This window comes from Cetorhinus maximus, chromosome 23 (genome assembly GCF_964194155.1).
Source record: "Cetorhinus maximus chromosome 23, sCetMax3.hap1.1, whole genome shotgun sequence".
Classification (NCBI taxonomy): Eukaryota; Metazoa; Chordata; class Chondrichthyes; order Lamniformes; family Cetorhinidae; genus Cetorhinus; species Cetorhinus maximus.
The window spans coordinates 15,067,132-15,093,545 of NC_135901.1; the positions used below are offsets into that span (position 1 = coordinate 15,067,132).

Consider the following 26,414-nt stretch of genomic DNA (forward strand, 5'->3'; position numbering starts at 1 on the left):
GAGTCCATGATTTTAACACCCAGCCTGGTGACAATGAGGAATGTAGAACAGCAGGTCATAAACAAAACTAGGCATAGCTGAAAATGACGAACCATAGTGTGAAGCTAGAACACTATATATAATGGAAAACAGATCAAACCTGTCCCCTTGCTATTCAATCAGTCTACTCTCGATGATCAGTAAAGTGATGGAAGGTGTCGCCGACCTGCTCACCAAAGCTCAGACTGGATCCACCCGAATCAGCAGCTTCAAAGCTCATTGTAAACTTGGTCTGAACGTGGACGGGATAGCGAACTTCCAGACATTATGTGTGAGTGCTTTAGTACTTAGTGTCAAAGCAGTGTTTGACTGAGTGTGGCATCAAGAAGCCTTGGGAATTGTCACGTCAATGGGAATCAGGGGGAAGTTTCTCCACTGGTTGGAGTCACACCGAGCGTGTATGAAGATGTTGTGCTTCTTGGAGACCAATCATCTCAGCACCAGGACATCGTTCGAGGGGTCGCTTAGAGAACTGGCCCAACCATCTTCAGCTGCTTCATCAATGGCTTTCCCTTCATCACAGGGTCAGGAGTGGGCATGTTCGCTCATATTTACACAGCGTTCAGTTCCATTTATGACCTCTCAGATAATGAAACCTTCCTTATTGTTGCATTCCGAACTGGACAAAATTCATCTTTCAGCTGATAAGTTGCAAGTGATATAAGCAACACACAAGTGCCAGGCAATGACCAACTCTAACAGTAAAGAAACCAATCATCTCTCCTCAAAGTTCAAAAGGCATTCCCTCCACTGAAACCCACCATCAACGTCGTGTGGGTACCACTGAACCGAAACTGAACTGGACCAGCCATATAAATACTGTGGCTACAAGAGTAGGTCAGAGGCTGGGGATTCTGTGGTGAATAACTCACCTCCAGGCTCCCCGAAGCCTTTCAATCATCTGAAAATCTGCAAGTCAGATGTCTGTTGGAAGTTGTGTACTTTCCTGGACGAATGTAGCTGCAGCAACACTCAAGAATCTCCACACCAACCAGGGGAAATCAACCCCTTGATAGGCTCCTCATCCAGGAGTTAAATATTCACTCCCTTCACCACCGACACACAGTGGCTGCAATGTGTACCATCCACAAGATGCTCTGCAGTAACTCGCCAAGGCCTCTTCAACAGCACCTTCCATACCTGTGACCTCCACCTCCCAGAATAACAAGGGCAACAGCACATGGGAACACAATGCCCTGCATCCTCCTGCACATACAACTCTATAGGTGAGAAATTGGTCTTTGGCGCTGGAAAAGCAGGGATATCTGAAATCTAATTCTGCTGACTGCACGAAAAATGAATATCAAGTGCTGCGTAGCATATATGGCCGATCCGTTACCGCCCGTTTCAGGCTACTGCGATATACCGATTTCTGGCCTAACACGTTTATTTATAATATTTTCTCTCATCTCGCAGAAGCATGGAGTAACACAGCCATAATTGAAACAGAGGCATAGATTAAAGCAAAACATTGCGGATGCTGGAAATCTGAAATAAAAACAGAAAATGCTGGACAAACTCAGCAGGTCTAACAACACATGTGGAGAGAGAAAAACAGAGTTAACGTTTCGAGTCCGTATGATTCTTCTTCAGAGACATAGTCTAGCGCCGTAGTTAAAATGGCCAGGTCTGGGAAATATAGACATAGTCAAGATGTAATATAAACAGAGACAGGGCCTAGTTTAATATAAACAGAGACAGGGCCTAATGTAATATAAATGGAGACAGGGTCCAGTGCAATGCAAACTGAGATGGCTTCTAGTGGAACGTTAATGAGATGGCAAGGGTGGCGCTGTTGTTGTCTGGCGCAATGACCTCTACCTCGCGGAGGCTAAGCGTCAACTCGCAGACACTTCCTCCTACCTCTCCCTGGACCATGACCCCACCACTGAACATCAAGCCATTGTTTCCAGGACTGTCACTGACCTCATCTCCCCTGGAGATCTTCCTCCCACAGCTTCCAACCTGATAGTCGCCCAACCTCGGACGGCCCGCTTCTACCTCCTACCCAAAATCCACAAACAGGACAGTCCTGGCAGACTGATTGTGTCAGCCTGTCCCTGCCCCACGGAACTCATTTCTCGCTATCTTGACTCCCTTCTCTCTCCACCTTTCCAGTCCCTTCCCACCTACATCCGTGATTCCTCTGACACCTTACATCACATCAACAATTTCCAGTTCCCTGGCCCCAACCGCTTCCTCTTCACCATGGATGTCCAATCCCTCTACACCTCCATCCCCCACCAGGATTGTCTGAGGGCTCTCAGCTTGTTCCTCGAACAGAGGCCCGAACAATCCCCATCCACCACTACTCTCCTCCGTCTGATCGAACTTGTTCTCACACTGAACAATTTCTCCTTTAACTCCTCTCACTTCCTCCAAATAAAAGGTGTGGCTATGGGTACCCACATGGGCCCCAGCTATGCCTGTCTCTTTATGGGGTATGTGGAACATTCCTTGTTCCAGTCCTACTCCGGCCCCCTCCCACAACTCTTTCTCGGGAACATCGATGATTACTTTGGTGCTGTTTCATGCTCTTGTCGGGACCTGGAAAAATTTTTTAATTTTGCTTCCAATCTCCACCCCTCCATCATTTTCACATGGTCCATCTCTGACACTTCCCTTCCCTTCCCTGACCTTTCTATCTCAATTTCTGGTGATAGACTGTCCACCAATATCCATTACAAGCCTACCGACTCCCACAGCTACCTCGACTACAGCTCCTCACACCCCTCTTCCTGTAAGGACTCCATCCCATTCTCTCAGTTCCTTCGCCTCCGTCGCATCTGTTCTGATGATGCTACCTTCAAAAACAGTTCCTCTGACATGTCCTCCTTCTTCCTTAACCGAAGTTTTCCACCCACGATAGTTGACAGGGCCCTCAACCGTGTCCGGCCCACCTCCCACGCATCCGCCCTCATGCCTTCTCCTCCCTCCCAAAAACATGATAGGGTCCCCCTTGTCCTCACTTATCACCCCACCAGCCTCCGCATTCAAAGGACCATCCTCCGCCATTTCCGCCAACTCCAGCATGATGCCACCACCAAACACATCTTCCCTTCACCCCCGCTGGCGGCATTCCATAGGGATCGTTCCCTCCGGGACACCCTGGTCCACTCCTCCATCACCCCCTACTCCTCAACCCCCACCAATGGCACTTCCCCATGCATACGCAAAATATGCAACACCTGCCCCTTCACTTCCTCTCTCCTCACCGTCCAAGGGCCCAAACACTCCTTTCAAGTGAAGCAGCATTTCACTTGCATTTCCCCCAACTTAGTCTACTGCATTCGTTGCTCCCAATGCAGTTTCCTCTGCATTGGAGAGACCAAACGAAGACTGGGCGATCGCTTTGCAGAACACCTTCAGTCTGTCTGCAAGAATGACCCAGACCTCCCTGTCGCTTGCCATTTTAACACTCCACCCTGCTCTCTTGCCTACATGACTATCCTTGGCTTGCTGCATTGTTCCAGTGAAGCTCAATGCAAACTGGAGGAACAGCACCTCATCTTCTGACTAGGCACTTTACAGCCTTCCGGACTGAATATTGAGTTCAACAACTTTAGATCTTGAACTCCCTCCTCCATCCCCACCCCCTTTCTTCCCCCTCCCTTTTGTTTTTTCCAATAATTTTATTTTCCCACCTATTTCCATTATTTTTAAATGTATTCCACCCATGGTTTATTTCACCCCACCCCCACTAGAGCTACCTTGCTCGTCCTGCTCTCCAATCTTGATTAGCACATTCTTTTAGATAATATCACCACCTTCAACACCACTTTGTTCTTTTGTTTGTGACATCTTTTGGTTATCTGCTCCTATCACTGCTTGCTTGTCCCAACAAACCCCGCCCCCCCCTTCTTCCCCCTCCCCCCTCCCCCTTAAACCAGCTTATTTTTCACCCCTTTCCTATTTCTACTTAGTTCTGTTGAAGGGTCATGAGGACTCGAAATGTCAACTTTGTTCTTCTCCGCCGATGCTGCCAGACCAGCTGAGTTCTTCCAGGTATTTCTGTTTCTGTTTTGGATTTCCAGCATCCGCAGTTTTTTGTTTTTATTAACGAGATGGGGTCTATTTTAATACAAACAGAGGGCCTGATCCAGCACAATAGAAATAAAGTAGTTCCCAGGACATTAATAATCGAACCAGGATCCTGTATAACATGGGAGGGACGATCATGCAGTAGGAACGTCACTGGATTCGTAACCCAGAGATCCAGGCCTTTTCCCTGGGGATAGGGGTTTGAATCCCATTATGGCAGCATGTGGAATCCAAATTCAATTAATAAATCTGGAATTGAAAGCTCATCTCAATCATGGTGACCACGAAACTCTTTTCGATTATATTAAACATCCACCTGGTTCACCGGTGTCCTTTAGAGAAGAAAATCTGCCGCCCTTACCCAGCCTACATTTTATTCTTCGCTCATGGGAATTTGGGCGGCACTGGGTAGGCCAGCATTTATTGCCCATCCCTAATTGCCCTTGAGAACAGTCTGGCTTGTTAGGCTATTTAAGAGTCAAGCACATTGCTGTGGGGTTGCAGTCACATGCAGCCCAGACCAGTTGGCATTAGTGTGAACCAGATGGGTTTTTATGACAATCGTCTCATGATCATCATTAGATTTTTGAATTCAAATTTCATCATCTGCCGTGGTGGAATTCAAACACAGATCCCAAGCAAATTACTAGCCCATTGAGAATACCACTACGCCACCGCCTCCCAAACATATAACTCCAGACCCACAATTTTGTGCAGCCCCATTCTCCAATTATTTGTTTAAATGTCCACCACCATTAACGACTGGATGTGACAGGACTGCATAGGTAAATCCAATCCGTTGGATGTGGGATCTTCCAGACTATGTGATATAAATATTGGTATTGTCTGGTGCAGTATTAATTGAAACAGAGTACAGAGAAATATAAACAGAGACAGTGTTTGGTCTAACATAAAAATAGATGGAGTCCAATTTAAAAAGACAGAGACAGGGCCCAGTGCTGTATTAATTGAGACAATGCCTGCTTCATAGAATGTATCCATCAAGATTTCACATCCATCTGCTGGCCAAACTTTGTAATTGCAGCTATTGTGAAAATGTCGCTGTCAGGTTAGATCTTTGACATTATTGTATCAAGAATCCACTTCCTCAGATGTAGTACCACATCGCCTTCTGCGAGAGGTGTCAAAATTTAACAAAATTCAACTAATTGCAGATGAACGTGGTTGTTTAGCGCACGTTAAAGTCAGCACCAGAGTAAAGCGGCCCAATTCCTGGTGATGTAACTTTGTTCATCTTGATTAAAGGGAGGGATGTTGATCAGGGCACTGCATAGAGACGATGGGAACTTTAATGTCCACCTCAACAAACATAGTGTTAGGGAGAGTTTATTGGTTCATGGTACCACCTGAAAGACAGCTAGGGTCATTTTCTTCAATACTTAAGGGCTACAGGGCCTCCCAGGAAGTCAAGCTGAGACCTTAAGTTGAAGCACAAAATGCCATTTTGGTCTATGTGTGTGAGGGAGAGGGAGAGAGAGAAGGAGAAGCACATCATATTGTTTGGAACTGAATTTCACGAAGGTCCTGAACAACATTCCATCTATGAAAGGTCACAGACACACAATGGAAACAAATCCATTTCAGCTGTGCTGATAGCTGAGGAGGCCAAGTGTTATGAGGCAGGTTCTGCCGGAACTGCAGCACATGAAGGTACAAAATGCCGTTGTGGGTTGTTTTTTCCCCCGGTGTTAGCCTGGAGTGCCAAGCCGCTGTAGCCGCTGGTCATCGTGGTGGTTCACGCCAACCCACAGGAGGTGTCGCCATTTTCCTCAGTCGTCAGTTAGTTACACTCAGTTGTGATAATCGATATTTAGGGCCTTCACTTCAAGCATCCTTGAAGTGGAGCTTTGGGCGTCCCACTGGTTGTCTGCCTCCGGCTACCTCATCATACAGAAAGTCCTTGTGCATGTGACCATCTTCCATCCTGTGTACGTTCCCAAGCCACCAAAACCACGTGTTTGATGAACTCTGCAGTCTTGGGAGCTCTGCCTTTGAGAGTTCCACTGCATTCGTGACTTTATCCTGCCAATACATACCCATAATGCGCATCAGGCAGTGAAGATGGAAATTGTGGAGCTTCTTCCCTTGACAGCTGTAAGTCGTCCATGTTTCACAGCCATACAGCAAGGTGCTGAGAACACAAGCCTTATAAACCATCAACTTGGTCCTAAGTGTCAGTTTGATGTTATTCCAGGGGTGTTTCATGAGTCAGCCAAAGGTGGCAGCTGCTTTTCCCATGTGGGTATCAAGTTGTGCAGCCACTGTAGCCACCTGTCACTGTGGAACCCAGGCAACAGAGTTTTCTTCCACCCGGGTGTTATTTAGTGTGATCAATGGCGGAAATGCAACTCCTTGTCCCATGACCACAGTTTTCTCCATGCTTATAATCAGGGAGAACAAGTTCCAACAACTCAGTTCATCAGTCTTTGTGGATGAGTTTCCGTTTTGATGACAGGGCTATCAGCATGGAGGAATTCTCTGATCAGGATGCAATGTGTTTATGCCTTCGCTTTCAGTCACCTAGATTGTGGAGCTTGGACTGAGTGTGTAAGTAGACTCCTTCCATATCTCTAGGGAAGGCAAAGATCAGCAGCATGAGAAAAAGATGCCAAACAGATAGGACACAGGCCTGTTTCATTCCATTCTTCATTCCGAATCTGTTGAAATTGGAATAATCAATCTGTGCAGTGTATGTTGTCATGGAAGGAGTAAATGAGACTGAGGAGCTTTGATGAACACCCAATTGTCCCCAAAATCTTGTAGATTCCTGTTCTGCTGACAGTGTCGAGCATATGGAGCAGATCATGTCCAGAGTATATCTTCCGACACAAACATCACACTATGCTTCGGCCTGTAGATGAAGTCTTTCAAGTATGACCAGAGCAAAGGCCTTCCCTGTGACTCTATGAGTGAGATATTCCTGCGGTTGTTGCAGTCTCATCTGTCGGCTTTATCTATGGATAGTGTGATAATTTTTTTCAGTGTGCATCTCCTGTGATCTCCTGAACGAATCTTATCTTTCAGTAGAGAAGGCGAAGGTCATAAAGGCTGAGAGAAATAAATAATTATATACACCAATTATCAACAATTCAGGAAGGTAAATAATTATATTAATGAATTATCACCAATTTACAAAGATAAATAATTGCATTCACCAATTATGATCAATTCACAACGATAAATAATTATATTCACCAATTATCATCTATTCAGAAAGGTAAATAATTATATTCACCAATTATCAGCAATTCACAAAGATAAATAACTATATTCACCAATTATGATCAAATTACAAAGATAAATAACTATATTCACCAATTATCATCAACTCACAAAGGTAAATAATTATATTCATCAATTAGCATCAACACACAAAGATAAATAATTATATATAGTTATATTCACTATTATCATCAATTCACAAGATAAATAATTATAGTCACCAATTATCAGCAATTCACAAAGATAAATAATTATATTCACCAACTATCATCCATTCACAAAGATACATAATTGCATTAACCAATTATTATCAGCATTTTATTTAATATAAAATGTAATTGCTGTTTGTTTAATATCATTAACATAGATTGAGATCACATCGACCATTCTGTCAGCAAGGAATCATATCTGTCCCAGAATTCAGTGGGAAATGGAATTAAATCAGACCGAGGAGAATGAGCAGCTACCCAGCAGCCTCTGCGCTTTATTGACAAGTAATTACCTCATCATCACACAGAAACTCCTGATATATAACTGGAGTGCGTAAAGGTTTGTAAAGTGATGGTATAAATAAAACTACCTGGACCTGACGTTAAGTTGATAAATGTTTAAGTCTAGATTTGTTATTCCCTCATTTGGAAGGTAAGGTAACATTTGCAGCTCTCAGGTGAGTTTCACACTATTTCTGCTTCCACAGTAATAATCTTTAGTCTGTTACCTTCACTAATTTGGCTGAGGTTATGTTGAATGTTTTGTTGTAAATGAAAATACCACATGCTCCAAATATTACAATCCTCCATCCTAATCCGAATTATGTACCCGTTTTCTGTCTGAAAGATGATGATTCCCCATCAGCAGGGAAGAATCATCAGTACCACAGGGACATTTCCAGCCTTCTCTTGGTGACGTTCAGCTCGTTAGTGCCTGATAGCATGGGAATGGGATTCATCCGGGAAATCTGGAAGGATGGAAGGTATTAGACTGACACAAATGAAATACAGGACCTGCTTCATGGTCTGAAGTAGTCAAGCACAAAGATGAGAACGTAGAACAACATCTTTCAGGCAAATCTATCGCTACATCGATCAATTAATTCATTGACTCTTTGATCAAAACATTCAGGCATCCAACTTTCATTCATTCCTGCATCACTGCAGTCATCCCTCCATTCTTGGCCAGACGGTGGTGCTGTATTAATGTCACTGGAATAGTAACCCAGGCACCCAAGCTATTCTTCTGGGGGCAAGAATTCAAATCCCACCATGGCAGCTAGTGGAATTTAAATTCAATAATAAACCTGGGATTGAAAGCTGGTTTCAGTGAAGGGAACCGTGAAACTATCATCGATTGTGGGGGCGAAAAATCATCTGGTTCACTAATGTACTTTAGGAAAGGAAATCTGCCACTGTACCTAGTCTGGCCTACATGTGACTCCAGATCCACAGCATTTTGGTGGACTCTAACTGCACTCTGAAATGACCTAGCAAGGCACTCAGTTCAAGGGCAATTAGAACAAATGCTGGTCTTGCCAGTGACTCCCACATCCCGTGAAAGAGTAAAGGGGAAAAATCACACATACATATTTATCCATTACAAAATGCAACCCCTCTCTGAGTCATCTCTAATAGTCTGTCTGTATTTCTTTCTATCCATCCATCCATCAGAATATTATGATGTGTTGGAGAGATCCTCCAATGAGCCATTGATGCTAACAGGGTGTCAGAGAAGCTGGATAACTTTTCTTTCCTGAGAGATTGGAACAGTTCACATAGGTTCACAACTTAAAAAATAAAATTGACTCCAGTGTTGTTGCTGGGTAGATTTGTTTAAAAATAGGTCTTGTTGACAATGTTAAGGGTTTGAAGTTGGCATGCGGCCAAGCGGTTAGAACAGAGGAAACAGACCTTTGATAAACTGCACAAAGCCCCAGATGCTTCTTGTAAACAACATCGGAAATTCGAGCCTCCCTGACTGCAGCCGGCTGGCTTGCTGCCAAGTGCTGTGTGGAGCGGATTAGCTTGGATAAGAATGAACAAAATGGGATTTAGCCATTCAAACAATAAATGTTTCACACACGAAAGACACATTATAAAGGGTATTTCATCTAAGGAAATATTTTACTGAATGCCGTGTACACTATGAGATTAAGCAGATCAGAAAATATTAAATTGACCATATGCTACTTAATTTATAGTATTTCCAACTAAAAGGCATTCCAATTATTGAAGCCGGTTTATTAAGAGCTTCATGAAGTGCGAGAGAGCGATGCTGATGGTCCCAATCTCCCAGTCCAATGAGATGAGTGCAATGGCAAAAATTAAAAAGAAATTAAATTAAAAGAAAATTGTTGAATTGCCTTAAACCCGCAGGGATTCCTTGAATATTCTTAGAGTTGTGCGCTTCAATTGACCTGAGGGATTTCTTATACCTGATTAGGACCGTGTACTGTACAGTATAATTTGCGCTGATTTCGATTATTTAACAGTCCCTCTCATAGCTGCCAATGAGTGGAGAAATGACCAGTTCATGACCTGCTTCAGTGGAAGATAAAGCATTTATTCTTTTGATATTGTGTAATATGCCACAAAGTCCTGATATCCTGTGTTCCCAATATCCGTGAATGATAGACAGCCGGTGGCCAATCAAATCAGCTGCAATGATTTGGACGCTGAAGGATAATTTTGCTGATCTCCGTGTTCGTTCAGATTCATTAATTTCTCTGTCAAAAGTTGGTGTAAATTTTACGTTTCTCGGTCAACTCACTGTTTAATCATCAGGCAGGCGGGCTTCCTTTACCGCTAATTTTCACAGGGCTGTCTTCGGGTCAGGGGCTAATCGAGAAATGCAAGGAAAGACATTGTATAATGTGAGGAGATTCTTCTTATCTCCGGACCCAAATTGTACAGCGATAGCCACCAACACTGTAAATAGAATCACTTTGTTCATCCCCCGCATTTAGTTACATAAATCAATAATGATTCCTATGATTGATGATATTTTATTGCTGTAATGAGATAGAGACCCGGAGTTGCTGCAACACAGGCTAACAGTCCCTTTATTCCCTATTAATGTGATTAAATCGTTTTAGATTCAACCCCTTGTAATTAGTGTAGAAATCAATTGACTTAATTTACAATTGAATTAGTTATATTTATGGACTGATCCTTAACTGCAATTTCACCATTAGAGCCAATGAAGACATTACAATGAATCCATTCAGCCAAATATCCCGATACAGGTAAAATGTCCACTTTTAACAATATTGTAAATATCTGAGCCCATTCTGTTGGGGATGTGGAAGGTGGGGCGTGGATCGAGTCGCCGCCTCCACCAGGGAATCAACAGGCGGCGCCTGGAAACCCGCCCCCTTCTGCCGGGTATTTAAATGCCGCTCACTGGGACCGGAATCCAACAGTCCGGGAGTTGGTTTGTTCACTGAGTTCTGGACAGAACAGTTTTCCCCAAGCGACCAGAAAGATGAGGTCGGCGATTTCTCTCAGTTTGTTGCTGACTTTCTTATCCCGTGAGTAGTTTTTATTGTCCAAGTCTCTCACTGTTACTGTCTCAGTGTTAATCTCTCTCTCTGGAATGTTATAGAGTCAGGAATTGTTTCACCAGAATTAATCCTCGGTGTTTTTGATATATTTTTACAGGTGTCCAGTCGGATATTGTGTTGACTCAGCCTGAGACAGGGACCGGGCGCCCCGGAGGCTCCCTGAGACTGACCTGTAAAACCAGCGGCTTCGATCTTGGCAGCTACAGGATGTACTGGGTCCGACAGGTTCCCGGGCAGGGGCTGGAGTGGCTGGTTTACTACTATACTTCATCCAGCAACAGCTATGCCCCAGCAATTAAAGATCGATTTACTGCGTCCAAAGACACTTCAAGAAGCATCTTCTCCTTGGACATGACGAACCTGAAGATTGAAGACACCGCCATCTATTACTGTGCAAGATACCACAGCGAGAGGAACCAGGGCTGGACCCGAACAAGAGCAGATCCGAGAGAAACTCAATAACTTCCACCATAACCTGACGGTCAGTACTTGTTTCAAATGTAATATTAACTGTAATGATCAGGACCAGGCAACAAGCCGCTTCTGACAAAAGTAAAACAGCAAATTTAACAGGAAAACCTAACAAACCAATTGATATAATGGGCTGAGCTTTTGGCTGTGTTTATATTTACTGTTAACAGTTTCCGCAATCACAGACCTGGATATAATGTTCATTTTAATATGTCTGACACTTGGAGGAGGATCTCTGTTCATTGAGTTTTGTAAATTGCTGCATGAATTCTAAACCAGATCAGAAGTAAACGTCTATTTGAAGTGAATATTGAGAGGCAGCACTGAACAGAGAGTGGGTGCAGTTTTTGTGCGGGTGTATTTCACTGTGATACTACAGTGGGTCACAGTGCTGTGCACAGCGACATTCTCATACAAAAACCTCAGAGAAGGAGTTTGTTTAAATTGATGATCACTAACACAGCAGGAACGTCAAATAAAATGAGAGTTAAATAAAATAATGGGTAAAGGTTTGCAAAAATGTATGAGTCTTGCGCTTTGTTCGTGTTGACGGACACGCTAAATCTGCACAGAGGTCTTAAAAGTATTGCAATCACATTTATAAATATAATGAGCAGTACAAGCTAAAATATATCACTGATTCGTTCTTAAGCGAGTCGAAATCAGGTTTTTGAGAGCGCAGTGAAATTAAATCTCTGTATTTACAGTGAACAGTCTGCCGCAGTATTTGACATGGTGTGTCTCATTGTGATAACTGGGATGGCACAGCAGTTACTGTCAATGCAAAAACCCCTTAGCATTTATGGAGTCTGCCTAGGTCAGTGTTCGCTTTTACAATCCAACTATATTTACAGTGAAGTATTATTTTTGTCCAGCACTGCCCAAAAAACATGGTTTAAGATTGAAAAACTGTGGTAATTATCCATTCATCAGTTGGTGATTTCAGTAACATGTTCATGTGTTACCCTGTGAATTATAAAACGTGAGGGCCATTGATGAATTGTTAAAGATGTCCACAAACGCAAATAAAATTTCGTGAAGATTTATCGTGACCTCAATTTGCCTCTGACTGATGAATATTTAAAGTAATGTTGGATTTCTGTCTTTTTAGTGCAGGGACAGTTATTGTATGGCACAGCCCAGGGAGTGTAACACTGTGACGCTATGGACTACTGGGGACAAGGGACCATGGTGACGGTGACTGCAGGTAAGAACCATGCACTTATTTGGCAATTGTTTTATTTGTGTCTTTGTTTTATATTTTTGTCTATTTTAATAATTTATTCGTTCACTGAAATGTGGGTTTGGTGGGTTCTGTGTTGAGAATTTATAATAATGTTTCATGTGATTCTGCTAAAAAAAAGTGTTTTTACGATTCGGCTGTTTCTCGACAAAAAGTGCTGCTGAGGGATTCAGTCCCTGATTGTTGTGATTTGGTGTTTATCTGCTGAGGATACTGTGTGGCCGGACTACTTGAAAGACCCAACGTCTGTTAAACAGTTTGACGTTTCTGCAATGTTTAATCTCGGTGACATCTAATGGCTGCTGGTTTTACCATCTGTTGCACAAGGGTTTAAATACATTTGAAATCTAACCCAATATCAGCAAAATATGCTTAAGTTTCAATATTAATTTATTGAACTTGTTCCGCCTACTCACAATGCTGTTGACATTATTCCATATTTCTTTTTAATTTAATTGTTCGTTCATTTGGTGACGAGCGGATTGTCTGGATTCGATATTGAGATTTTCTTGCAATGTGACATTGGATTCTGTTGGAAGCGTTTGTGGAATTGAGTTGCTTCTCCATGAAACGGGTTTCAGCCCCTCAGTGGTGTGATTTTGGTGTTTTTCTGCTGAGGGGATTGTGTGTCTGGGTGACTTTGAATAAGTAGAATTTGTGAAACGTTTTGGCGGTTCTGCATTGTTTCTGCATTGTTTAAACTCGGTGATATTGAGCGGTTACACGTTTTGTGATTGAATGGAAACAGTCTCCGCGTTTGTAACTGCTTGAAGCGCGACTGTCGGCAGAAAACAGACAGGCTTCAGAAATGGAAAGAAGCATTTAAAGATGTGTTAGAACATTTTGTTTTTTATTTTAAATGATAATTGCAGATTAAACTAAACGATGGATTTTGACGCCCATTCAGAACATAATTCGGTACTGCAATCAAAAACTACATGATTAACAAGTTTGCAAATTATAGAGTAAATTTAATATAATTCAAACAATTGTAATGAGGTAATATTTATCCATATTGACTGAACAGTTTTCATATTAACATAATTGCTCATTAGTCGCCTTTCACAATTCTGCAGTGCACTGCAAACAATTAACATGATCGGGAAAGTTTTTGGGCTGGAATCATTATACATGAAACTATTCCAATAAGAATATATTGATTCTGCAGCCGTGTTCAGTTTCACAAGAGAGTTTGATTTATTTATTATATCCCTGATTACGCTTGCATTTACTGAAAGAGGATTTTGACATTGCAGTTTGGTAATATGTGTATCCGGTACTTACATTCTTTCTGTACAGCCGTAACCATATTATTCCTTCAATGTCATTGGGATTTGGATAGCGAGATAATTGTCACGAATCTAATCTTAAATAGTTTTCTGAGAGGTGGAAGTGGCTGGCAGTAAAGGAGTTGCTCTTACAATTTTTTGAACTGTAGGAAGGTGCAGACTGCATATGAATAGAGATTGACAAGTAAAAGCTTGAAATTCGAACAGATTAATGTATTTGCAAACGTTAATATTAGTTTTAAACTTTTTAATAACAACACCCCTTCTCCCATAGCTGTGCTGTACACAGGATAGAATTATAGAAGAGCAGATTATATCCGTGCGTTATGCTTAATTCTTAGTAAATATTAAATTGAAGAACAAAATCTCGAATCAATTTGCTGATTATACTTCAGTATCGTAGATGACCTGAATGAATTGTTCTCATCAAGTTTTGTACTGATCAATTTGGATCTTCTTTCAACGAACAGTATATTTAATAATTAAATCATAGGGATTGTGTGAATCGCGGGATTAATATATTTTTAAAATGCCAGAGTTAGTAAATCTAGGAAGCATTTTTATTGATAAAAACAACTGCCAGGAACTTTTTTTTAACATATAGTTTCGAGCTCAGAGAGTTTATAAACTCAAGAGAACCGCTTTAGCAAACAAATGCTGTTACAGCCCATCGACAGTTAATGCGATGTGACCCCGGCCAGATTTGAAAATATTTAAAATATTCCACTCATAAATTCATTGTGTGAATTACTCGATGAGAACAGATGGAATTTATGTTTTCTCAATGCGTTCAGAAACACGCATAGTTTACAATTTTCTACGTTAAAACAGAGCAGGAGAAGTAAAAATAAAAAAGTAAAATTGTAAATAGTGATTAGATTTAAGTAAAATTGATATACATGTCTGAATGTTTCCATCTAGTAATTTGAAGTTTATTGTTTAAACATTGTTTCAGTGTCAGGTTGATTTAAATAAACCCCAAATATTTCACAAAGTACCAGGGAGAAACAAATTTTCCATTTTTGAAAACCATTTTATTATAAAGTAGAAATCAGCAAACAAGAGAATGAATTGACGATAACAAGATAATTAACTTACAATATAATATGAATGTTAATTAATTCAACATAAATGAATTCCAACAATTGAATAGTATACTGGACATTATAGTGAATGCAACATCTCAAAGGGCGGGGAGAATCTTTAATTGTATCCGAAATGAAGTTAGAAAATAATACTTTTCTTACTCAGCTGTGCTCAGCTCGATAAGCCTCGATGATTTTATTGGTTCTACTTATATCTAAAATCAAATCAAATCAGTGGGTAATCGGTTTTTAATGTGGATGTTTCCTGATTTGTTTAATTCTTACCCTGCCACTGAGTCTGTTACGGACACCAAATTATCCTGAATCTGTAATATTTGCTGTGCTCATTTTCAGGGTAACTTAAATCTTACATTGTTTGGAGATTTGAGACAGACAGAGAATTAGATGGACTTCAAAGGGAGTTTTGAAATGAAAATCAGATTAATTTCAAAGAAGTTGTAGAATAATTGTAGCAAATTGGCCATTGATCAATTAGAATCAAACAGCTTGAATGAAATGGACAGATTGAACAGATCTATCTGCTGGGAACTCGATTGTTGCATCATTTGTGTCTGTTCTGTTTCTGTGCGCGTGGTCACTGTGCTGGGACCAGGAATCTTCCTGGCTGGTTGTAAACATTCTGGTTCGCTCTCCTATAAATTGTAAAGTGCAATTTGATTTATTTCTTCAAAAAACTTGTATCTGTGAGAAATGTGAAAGTTTGACTTTTTGATCAGGCGCCTCAGAAATGAGATACCCAACCCATTGTGACAGTCAGAAAGGACAATTCAGAAACGACAGACAGGCTGTCGAAGGAGATTTGGTCTATTTTAAGCCAGTGATGTTTCTGTCTTGGGAGTGTTCTGTTAGGCAATGCAGAGAGGGTTTTATCCTATTTTAATCCGTGCTGTAGCAGTCCTTGACCTATTTAGTTGGACAGTGCGGAGGAAGAAATTAACCTGTATCTTATTATTAATCCTATCATAGGATGTTGGGGTCGCTGGCAAGGCCAGCATTTGTTGCCCATCCCTAATTACCCCTTGAGGAAGTGTTGAAATGCCGCCTCCTTGAATAGCTGCAGGTTCACTCACAGTTCAGTTAGGTCGGGAGTTCCAGGATTTTGACCCATTGACAGTCATGGGGCATTTGGGGAAAAGGTGCCGGCATCGCTCTACCAAAAACTGAGTCATTGGATTGCCGCCTGCAGGGGGAGGAATGAATGACTGAAATGAAAGCATGAGGAGAACATTCGGCCCTTCGATCCTGCCCTCCATTCAGTCAGATCATGGCTGATCTCCCTCGACACACTCAGTCTCTTTACCACACACCCTCACTCACTCTGTCAAACACGCTTTCTTTCACACACGTGCACTCTCTCTCACATGCACTCTTTCTGACAGACACACTCTCTCTCTTTCTCTCTCTGTCACACACACTTTCTTTCTTTCACACACAAACTCTCTTTAACACGCACACACTCTGTCTCTCACGCATTTCCTCTCTTTCACTCACACTCTCACACAGGCACTCACATTCTCTCATACACATACATTCGCACCTACACACAGTCTTACACACATGCACACTAACTCTCTCACACACACATGCACTCACTCTTTCTCACACATGCACTCTCACACACACATTCTCTCTCTCTCTCACACACACACACATGCACATACCCACTCTCTCTCTCACATACATGCACCCTCTCTCCCACACACTCTCACCCATGCACACACTCTCCATTCTCTCTCACACACACATACAGACACATCACACACTCACTCACAAACACATCCTCATTCTCTCTCTCATGCACACACAGAAACACAAACACATTCCCTCTCAAACATACACACTCTGTTTCACTCACACATGCACTCTCTCTCATTCTCTCTCACTCTCTCACACACACTTTTACTTCCTATCACTCACACCTGTACACACAAACTCCCTCTCTCTCTCACACACACACATTCTCTATCGCAAACATTCTCACACGTATACTCCCTATGACACACACATACATACACACACTCTCCCTCTTTCTCACACACACTCTCTCTCTCCCTCTCTCACACACATGCACACACATGCGCACACACCACGCTCTCTCTCTCTCTCTCTCTCTCCCTCTCTCACACTCTCTCTCTCACACACTTTTTTTCTCTCTCTCTCACAAACCTATAAAATACTTACAGGACTAGACAGGGTAGATGAAGGAAGGATGTTCCCGATGGTGGGGAGAATTCCAGAACCAAGGGTCACAGTCTGAGGATATGGGGTAGACCATTTAGGACTGAGATGAGGAGAAATTTCTTCACCCAGAGAGTGGTGAGTCTGTGGAATTCGTTACCACAGAAAGTAGTTGAGACCAAAACATTGTATGTTTTCAAGAATGAGTTAGATATAGAACTTGGGGCGAAAGGGATCACAGGGTTTGGGGAGAAAGCGGGAGTAGGCTATTGATTTGGATGGTCAGTCATGATCATAATGAATGGTGGAGCAGGCTCGAAGGGCCGAATGGCCTGCTCCTGCTCCTAGTTTCTATGTTTCTATATAAATACACACACACTTGCATGCACACTCTCTCTCACGCACACATACACACATTCTCACACACAGATGTGGGCTGAAAAGATTCATTGCAGAATAAAAATCCGGTAAGCTGCATGTTCATTGTTACATTTCTAATGTATTTTTGTGGAAAATGAAATTACACAGGTGACATCACTATATATGTGGAGAATTTCCAAGTGTGGAACCAGACACAAAGAAACAAGAAAAGGGAGGGATGTGACGGAGACCACGGCCGCCAGGATCCCCAATACTGGTGCACACTTGGTGCAAGATGCCTGCACGGCCAATCCTGGTTTTGCTGTAACCTTCCCCTCCAGCCCCCTCAGTCTGCCTATTCACGCACTGACACGGGTTTCTTAAAGAAAGACATCGGCATTAAAGCAGCTGGCCAGCGATCTACACTGCTGCCTGACTTTACACAGCCGGTGTTACTGAAAGCTGATCAATATGGAGAATCGGGACAGGATCTATGGAGAGGAAGAGGAAGAGGTGGAGGTGGTGGAGCCGAATGGAGGAACCCCCAGCTCGGCTGTGGACAACAGGCAACGGAAAGCTGAGCCAGAGCAGAAAATCATCTGGAGGAACATCGCCTTGATGAGCCTGCAGCACCTGGGCACCCTCACTACCCACAATCACTCACCCTCACTACCCACAATCACTCACGCTCACTCACCATCAATCACTCACTCACCGTCACTCACCCACCCTCACTCACTCACCCACACTCGCTCACCCTCGCTCACTCACCCACCTTCATTCATCCTCATTCACTCACCATCAATTGCTCATTCACCCGCACTCACTCACACACCCTCACTCACCCTTACACACCCAGCCTCATTGACACTCATTCATCCACCCTTACTGATCCACCCTCACTTATCCTCACTCAAACTCACTCACCCACCCATCCTCACTCACCTACATTCACTCACACTCAATAACTCATCCACCCACCCTCACACACCCACTCACCCTCATTCACATCCCCACCCTCACATAACCACCAACCCTCACTCACCTACCCTCATTCAATCACCTACGCTCATTCACTCATCCACCCTCACCCACCCACATTCAGACACCCACCCACGCTCACTCACCACTCACCCTCACTCATTCCTTCACTCACCCACGCAACCTCACTCACCCAGCCACCCACCCTCAGTCTGTCACTCAGCCACCCTCACTTTGTCAATCATGCACACGCTCACTCACACGATCACTTATCATAAATCGGTGTGTGGGAGGGCGGGAACAACGGGGAAGAGAGACCTGGAAGCGAGGCCTGAGGCCTAGCAGATCCGGAAAGTGGAGCATGGCCCAAGGGTGTGACGAGCGTCGGTGGAAATGGCAGGGAAGCGGGGCTAAAGCGTAGAGAGCCTGGGGGAAAGGGCAGGGAGGCGGGGGGAAGGGAAGAGAGTCAGGGAAAAGGGCAGCGATCCAGCAGAAGGTACATAGAGATGAGGCAAAGGTCAGTGAGTCGGGGAACGGGCATAGACCCGTGGAGTAAGTGCAGACAGCTGGGGGAGAAAGGGTAGAGAGGAGGGAGGGGGAAAGGGCAGAGAGGGAGAAGGGGGCAAGGGCAGAGAGGGGGGAGGGGTCAAGGGCAGAGGGGGGAGGGGTCAAGGGCAGAGAGGGGGGAGGGGGCAAGGACAGAGAGGGAGAAGGGGGCAAGGGCAGAGAGGGAGAAGGGGGCAAGGGCAGAGAGGGAGAAGGGGGCAAGGGCAGAGAGGGAGAAGGGGGCAAGGGCAGAGAGGCGGCAGGGGACAAGGGCAGAGAGGCGGCGGGGGAAAGGGCAGAGAGGGGGAGGGGGCAAGGGCAGAGGGGGAGAAGGGGGCAAGGGCAGAGAGCGGTGAGGGGGCAAGGGCAGAGAGCGGTGAGGGGGCAAGGGCAGAGAGGGGGCAGAGGACAAGGGCAGAGAGACAGAGGGGGGAAAGGGCAGAGAGACAGAGGGGGGAAAGGGCAGAGAGGCGGAGGGGGAAAGGGCAGAGAGGCGGAGGGGGAAAGGGCAGAGAGGCGGAGGGGGAAAGGGCAGAGAGGCGGAGGGGGAAAGGGCAGCGAGGCGGAGGGGGAAAGGGCAGCGAGGCGGAGGGGGAAAGGGCAGCGAGGCGGAGGGGGAAAGGGCAGCGAGGCGGAGGGGGAAAGGGCAGAGAGGCGGGAGGGGGAAAGGGCAGAGAGGCGGGAGGGGGAAAGGGCAGAGAGGCGGGAGAGGGAAAGGGCAGAGAGGCGGGAGAGGGAAAGGGCAGAGAGGCGGGAGAGGGAAAGGGCAGAGAGGCGGGAGAGGGAAAGGGCAGAGAGGCGGGAGAGGGAAAGGGCAGAGAGGCGGGAGAGGGAAAGGACAGAGAGGCGGGAGGGGGAAAGGGCAGAGAGGCGGGAGGGGGAAAGGGCAGAGAGGCGGGAGGGGGAAAGGGCAGAGAGGCGGGAGAGGGAAAGGGCAGAGAGGCGGGAGGGGGAAAGGGCAGAGAGGCGGGAGGGGGAAAGGACAGAGCAGCGGGGAGGTTCAGGGTAGAGAAGTGAGGGGGGGGGGGAAGGGCAGAGTGATAGGGGAAATATCAGCGAGCCGGGGGAAAGGTCACAGAGTCAGGAGAAAGTGCAGAGGGCCTTGGAGTAAGTTCAGAGAGCAGGGGGAGAAAGGGCAGAGAGGCGGGAGGGGGAAAGGGCAGAGAGGCGGGAGGGGGAAAGGGCAGAGAGGCGGAGGGGGGAAAGGGCAGAGAGGCGGAGGGGGGAAAGGGCAGAGAGGCGGAGGGGGGAAAGGGCAGAGAGGCGGAGGGGGGAAAGGGCAGAGAGGCGGAGGGGGGAAAGGGCAGAGAGGCGGAGGGGGGAAAGGGCAGAGAGGCGGAGGGGGGAAAGGGCAGAGAGGCGGAGGGGGGAAAGGGCAGAGAGGCGGAGGGGGGAAAGGGCAGAGAGGCGGAGGGGGGAAAGGGCAGAGAGGCGGAGGGGGGAAAGGGCAGAGAGGCGGAGGGGGGAAAGGGCAGAGAGGCGGAGGGGGGAAAGGGCAGAGAGGCGGGAGGGGGGAAAGGGCAGAGAGGCGGGTGGGGGGAGGGCAGAGAGGTGGGAGAGGGAAAGGGCAGAGAGGCGGAGGGGGGAAAGGGCAGAGAGGCGGAGGGGGGAAAGGGCAGAGAGGCGGGAGAGGGAAAGGGCAGAGCGCAGGGGAGGTTCAGGGCAGAGAAGTGAGGGGCAGTGGAAGGGCAGAGAGATGATGGAAAGGGCAGAGAGATGGAGGAAAGTTCAGCGAGCCAGGGGAAAGGTCAGAGAGTTGGGCGAAAGTGCACAAGCCCCTGGAGTAAGTGCAGAGAGCTGGGGGAGAAAGGGCAGGAAGATGGGAGGGTGACAGGGCAGACAGGCGAGGGTGAAGGGTAGTGAGGTGACGGAAAGGTCAGCGAACAGGGGTAAAATTCAGAGAGCCGGGCGAAAGCGCAGTGAGCCGTGGAGTAAATGCAAAATGCTGGGGGAGACAGGACAGCGAGGAGGGAGGGGGAAAGGGCAGAGAGGCGGAGGAGAAAGGGCAGAGAGGCGGAGGAGAAAGGGCAGAGAGGCGGAGGAGAAAGGTCAGAGAGGAGGTGGCAAAAGGGCAGAGAGGAGGGGGGGAAGGACAGAGAGGCGATGGAACGGGCAGAGAAATGGGGGAAAGGTCAGAGAGCCGGGCGAAAGTGCAGAGAATCTTGGATTAAGTGCAGAGAGCTGGGGGAGAAAGGGCAGAGAGGCGGGGGTTGGGGGAAGCGCAGAGAGTCGGGCTATACCGGGGAGAACCGGGTGAAAGCAGTTGCGAGCCGAGGCCCCAGGCGCCCTGGGTCCCACTCTCCCTATCTCTTCCTCTCTCTCCCTCATTGTCTCTCCTCCTCCTGAAATCCTTTCTATTCCCGGGGAAAGGCGCTAAGTGCCTGGGATAGAAGGGAGACAATGTCTCCGTGCGCTTCCCCCGGCTCCCTGCGCCTTTCTCCAGCGGGTGTTCGCTGCCCCTCCAATCACAACCTGTTTGTCTCCCACTTTTACTGCTGATAGGCCCACAAGCCAGCCTATCAGCCGGTAACAGGATAGAAGACACGCCTGTGATTGGAGGAGCAATTGAAGATACGGATACCTTCAACTCCATTTACCCGTTTTACCAGCATTTTGAACAACGGCTCCAGGGTCCATAAAGAGGGGCTTCGGGAGCCACAATCCAGCCACGGGACACGGATGGGACAAACCCGTAATAAAGGAAAATAAGGAAATGGGCAGAGAAGTTGCACAAATATTTTGGCCTTAACGAGGTGGTTGCTAAAATAGCACAGGCATTGGTTTTAATTTTCCAAAATTCCCTAGATTCTGGAAAGGTCTCATCAGATTGGAAAATAGAGAATGAGACTTTTATATTAATTAAAGGAGGGAAAGGGAAAGCAAGAAACTACAGGCCAATGAGCTTAACATCTGTCAGAACAAAAATGCTGGAATCGATTATTATGGAGTCTATCACGGGTCACTCAGAAAATCCAAATGCAATTATGTGGATCCATCATGGTTTTGTGAAAGGGAAATCATGTTTTGCTGATTTATTTGAGGCCTTGCGAGGAAGCAAAAAGGAACATGAATAAAGGAGAACCTGTGGATGTGCTGTGCTCGCGCTCCCAGAAGGCATTTGACAAAGTGGCACATCAAAGGTTACTACACAAAATAATGGTGTCGGCTGTCACAGTTCAGCATGGGTAGAAGTTTGGTTAGCTAACAGGAAACAGAGAGTTGGGATAAATTGTTTATTTTAGGTTGGCAAGATGTGACAGGTGAAGTGCCATAGGGATCAATGATGCGGCCTCAACTATTTACAATTTATATCAATGACTGAACGAAAGGACTGAATGAATTTGCTAAATTTGCTGATAACACAAAGATAGATAGGAACGTAAATGGTGAAGAGGGGATAAAGGTCAGCAAAGGGACATAGATAGGTTAAGTGAGTGGGCAAAAAAATGAAGATGCCGTATAATGTGGAAAAATATAAACTTGTCCACTTTGGATTGAAGAATACAAAATCAGCATATTATTGAAAGGGAGAGAGATTGCAGAACCCTGAGGTACAGAGGAATGTGGATCCCTTCGTGCATGAATCACAAAAAGTTATAACACAGGAACAGCAAGTGATGAGGAAGGTAAAGGGAATCTTGTCATTTACTACAAAGGGAATAGAATATAAAAATAAGAATGTTTTGCTACAGTTTAACAGGGCGTTGATGAGACCCCGTCTGAATTACTGTGTCCAGATTTGGTCTCATTTAAGAAAGGTTATAAAAGCATTAGAAGCTCTTCAGAGAATGTTCATATAAATGATACTGAGAGGTGTTGTCGGTTATCTCATGAGGAGAGTTTGGATAGGCTGGGCCTGTGTCCATTGGATTTTAAAATAATGAGAGCTGATTTTATTGAAACATATAAGATCCTGAGGGAAATTGACAGGGTGGATGCTGAAAGGATGTTTCCCCTTGTGAGAGAAACTAACGATAGGGAACACGGTTTAAAAATAAGAGGTCTCTCATTTCAGACGGAAATGAAGACATTTTATTTTTCTCTCAAAGGTCGTGAAACTTTGGAACTCTCTTCCCCAGAGAGCGATGGAGGAGGAGTCATTAATATTTCCAGGCAGAGGTAGAGAGATTCTTCATTGACAAGGGAGTCAAAGGTTAGCGGAGAGTAGGCAGGAATGTGGAGTTAACGCCACAATCAGATCAGCTATGATCGGAGTGATTGGTGGAGGAGGCTCGAGAGGCAGAATGCCCTACTCCCGCTACTAATCCGCATGTTCATATGTACATACGATTGGAAAATGTTGTACTTACTGTAACTGCTATTCAGTTTAGAGTTCTATGGTCATTATATAGGTACCATTGCAAAGGTACTTTCGAAGGGTCGTTGCTATTCTTTGTTTTGGGGGGACGTGGAGAGGGGAGGGGGCATCAGCCAATTTGAACAGATCCAATTTCCAAACTGCAATGATATGAATGACGAGACAATTTCTCTATCACCAAGTGCTGTTGATTGAGAAATAAATGGTGGCGAAATAATGGGGGAAATCCTCTGCTCTTCCATTTTAGTCCACTGAAAGGTTGTCATTCAGATGACATCAAAATGTTCTATTTTAGTCATGGGATAGAGGCGGGAAAAGAGGTGTGGGTTTCTAAAGAGGGAACTGACAGGTGAGGGTCACCAAATGATGGAAATAATAAATGATCAAATGTGGATGTGGGTTTTAGTTGGAATATATTAGGATATGTTTATAGTTATAGTCAAATTTTGAGTTGTTTGGTGACTTAATGTTCACAAATCACAGTGTCTAACTTGTTCAATCGGCCTTTCTTTCCCAGCGACACCGTCTCCGCCCACTCTCTACAGCCTGATCTCCTCCTGCCAGCAACACAACACCGACGGCTCCGTCACCTACGGCTGTTTGGCGATGGACTACTCCCCAGAAATCACTAGCCTGACCTGGAAGAAAGATGGGCAGCCGATGACTGGATTTAAGACTTACCCGTCAGTGAGAAACCAGAAGGGAACCTTCACCCTGAGCAGCCAGTTAACCATCACCGAGTGAGAGGGAGAATGCAGCAAAATCAAGTGTGAGGTTCAATACAGCGGCTCAGCCAAGAGCATTAAAATGCAATGTAAGTGTTGGGGAACCTGTGAGAAACAGAAAGGCTGTGATTAACCTGTACAGGGCCTTGGTTATAACACATTTATAGTGCTCTGCATATATTTGATCCCTGCAAATTCTAGGGTTACTGTCTATTAACGGAAAAGAACCTATTAAAATATAGGAATTAATTGTGTCTGTTATCAATTTCTTCTCCCAGAAATGTTTAACCTGTGTTTCTTGAAGGTCCTCCTGATATCTTCCCTCCAACTGTTCTCCTCACCGTGAGTTCCCGGGAAGAAATCACAACCAACAAATTTGCAACCGCCGTCTGTTCAATCGTCGATTTCCGACCAAATCCAATCACAGTGAAGTGGCTGAAGAATGGACAACCCATGGATTCAGGAATTGTCACCTCTCCCGCCTTTGAAGTGAACGGGAACGTCTCGGCGACCAGTCGGCTGAAAGTCTCCGCTGGGGAATGGTTCAGCGACGCGGTCTATACCTGTCAGGTCACTCACCAAGGGATCACCCAAAGTCGAAACGCCAGCAAGTGTGAGGGTAAGAAATACAAACCGAGGAAGCAATAGATCATTCTGCTCTCCGATGTTAATCAAATCAGGAATTTATTGCAGTTAGTAGACGGAACAACTTCTAATTTACTATCATGTAGTTATTGTTTAATTCCGATGTAAGGGCTGCATTCGGATTGTTCACCATTAAGGATTTTATCACGTCACGTCTCTGCATTGACGTCACAGAATGAGTGAGGTGGACTTGACATTAGCTTTACCCTGAGTCAGCTGATCATATTTGGAGAGGCAGAAGGTGTCTGGAACCCTTCACTGGTAACAGCTTCGGGATAGAGTGTTGGAAAGTGCATCCACCCTATTTATAAAACGGCTTTCAGTACTGCATTCCAGGGCCCAGGAATGGTATATTTGTATTGGGACTGGGGCAACATAGATTCATGAGAATGTCACCGGGGCTGAAGGACTTAAATTATGAGAACGATTTACACAGACCAAGCTGGTTTTCCATTGTGTAAAGAAAATTAAAGACGATATTTAGAGGTTGATATGTCCAAGGTGATTTATTCTCCTTCAGGGAGTGAAGGCTGAATACTGCTGTCCTGCTCCTGAAGGTGAAACTTTGGTTGATCTTCATTTCTGTCTCACAGGCCCAGACCACTGCCCCAACGATCCCACAATTACTCTACTGCCACCGCCAATAGAACAGGTCTTACTGGAGGCCACCGTGAACTTAACCTGCATCGTTTCTAATGCTCCTTATGGAGTCCTCGTGTCCTGGACACAAGAGAAGAAGCCTTTGAAATCAGAGATCGCCGTCCATCCGGGAGAGGATCCCGACAGCGTGGTCAGCAACGTAAACATCTCGACACAAGTCTGGCTGAGTGGGGCTGAGTTCTATTGCGTGGTGAGCAATCAGGATCTGCCGACTCCTTTAAGAAGTTCCATCCACAAGGAAACAGGTGAGCGGTGAGATTGAAGCAATAAGTAGTTCAATGTGTCTATTTCCAGTGTAAGTGTAAGAATCAATATTTACTATTCAGTGTATTTATGGTCTACTCTGATTAGCAATTTCGCCAACTAAACGCTCTGGGCTTGTGGACTTTCAGGGGGAAATTGATAAGTAGATGAATGAACAATGAACTGAAGGCTGTGCCATTGGGTTTAGATGAAGCAAGATGGGAGGAGCCTGGTGCGAAGCTGAAACACCAACACAGACCAGTTGGGCCGAATGGCCTGTTTCTTTGCTGTAAACTTTGAGAACCTTTCTCGTCCAACCCCATAAGTTCTCAGGGAAAAGGATTGTATCCACATCTGCCCCGAGCTGGAAAACCGGACAGATCCCAAAGATTTTTATTTATTAATTCATGGCATGTGGGCGTCGCTGGCTGGGCCAGCGTTTAATGCCCACCCCTAATTGCCCTTGACAAGGTGGTGTTGAGCTGCCTTCTTGAACCGCTGCAGCCCATGTGATGTAGATACACCCACAGTGCTGTTAGGGAGGGAGTTCCAGGATTTTGATTCAGCTATAGTGAAGGATCGGTGATATATTTCCAAGAAGTGGATAATGAAACCCCTTAATATTCATCACAAAACACGTTTCTCTCACATCTAACCAGCGGTTTCATTGTCTACGAAATTATCCAGTTTATTGACATTTATTGTACATTTTCTGCAAGTACAAAACTGCGGGAACCGTCCGTGTCTGTCCTCCTGCCCTCGGCAGAAGA

General features: G+C 45.1%; 1 gene segment (V, D, J or C); it reads left to right on the top strand.

Annotated features, from left to right (window-relative positions):
- Nucleotides 1-25,657, top strand: part of LOC144697834 (Ig heavy chain C region-like) — a 541,886-nt gene extending 516,229 nt beyond the window's left edge. Inside the window, 2 exon segments of the C gene segment in view lie at nt 24,401-24,715; nt 25,335-25,657. Of these exon segments, the coding sequence occupies nt 24,401-24,715; nt 25,335-25,657 (638 nt within the window).
- The last annotated feature ends 757 nt before the right edge of the window (nt 25,658-26,414 follow it).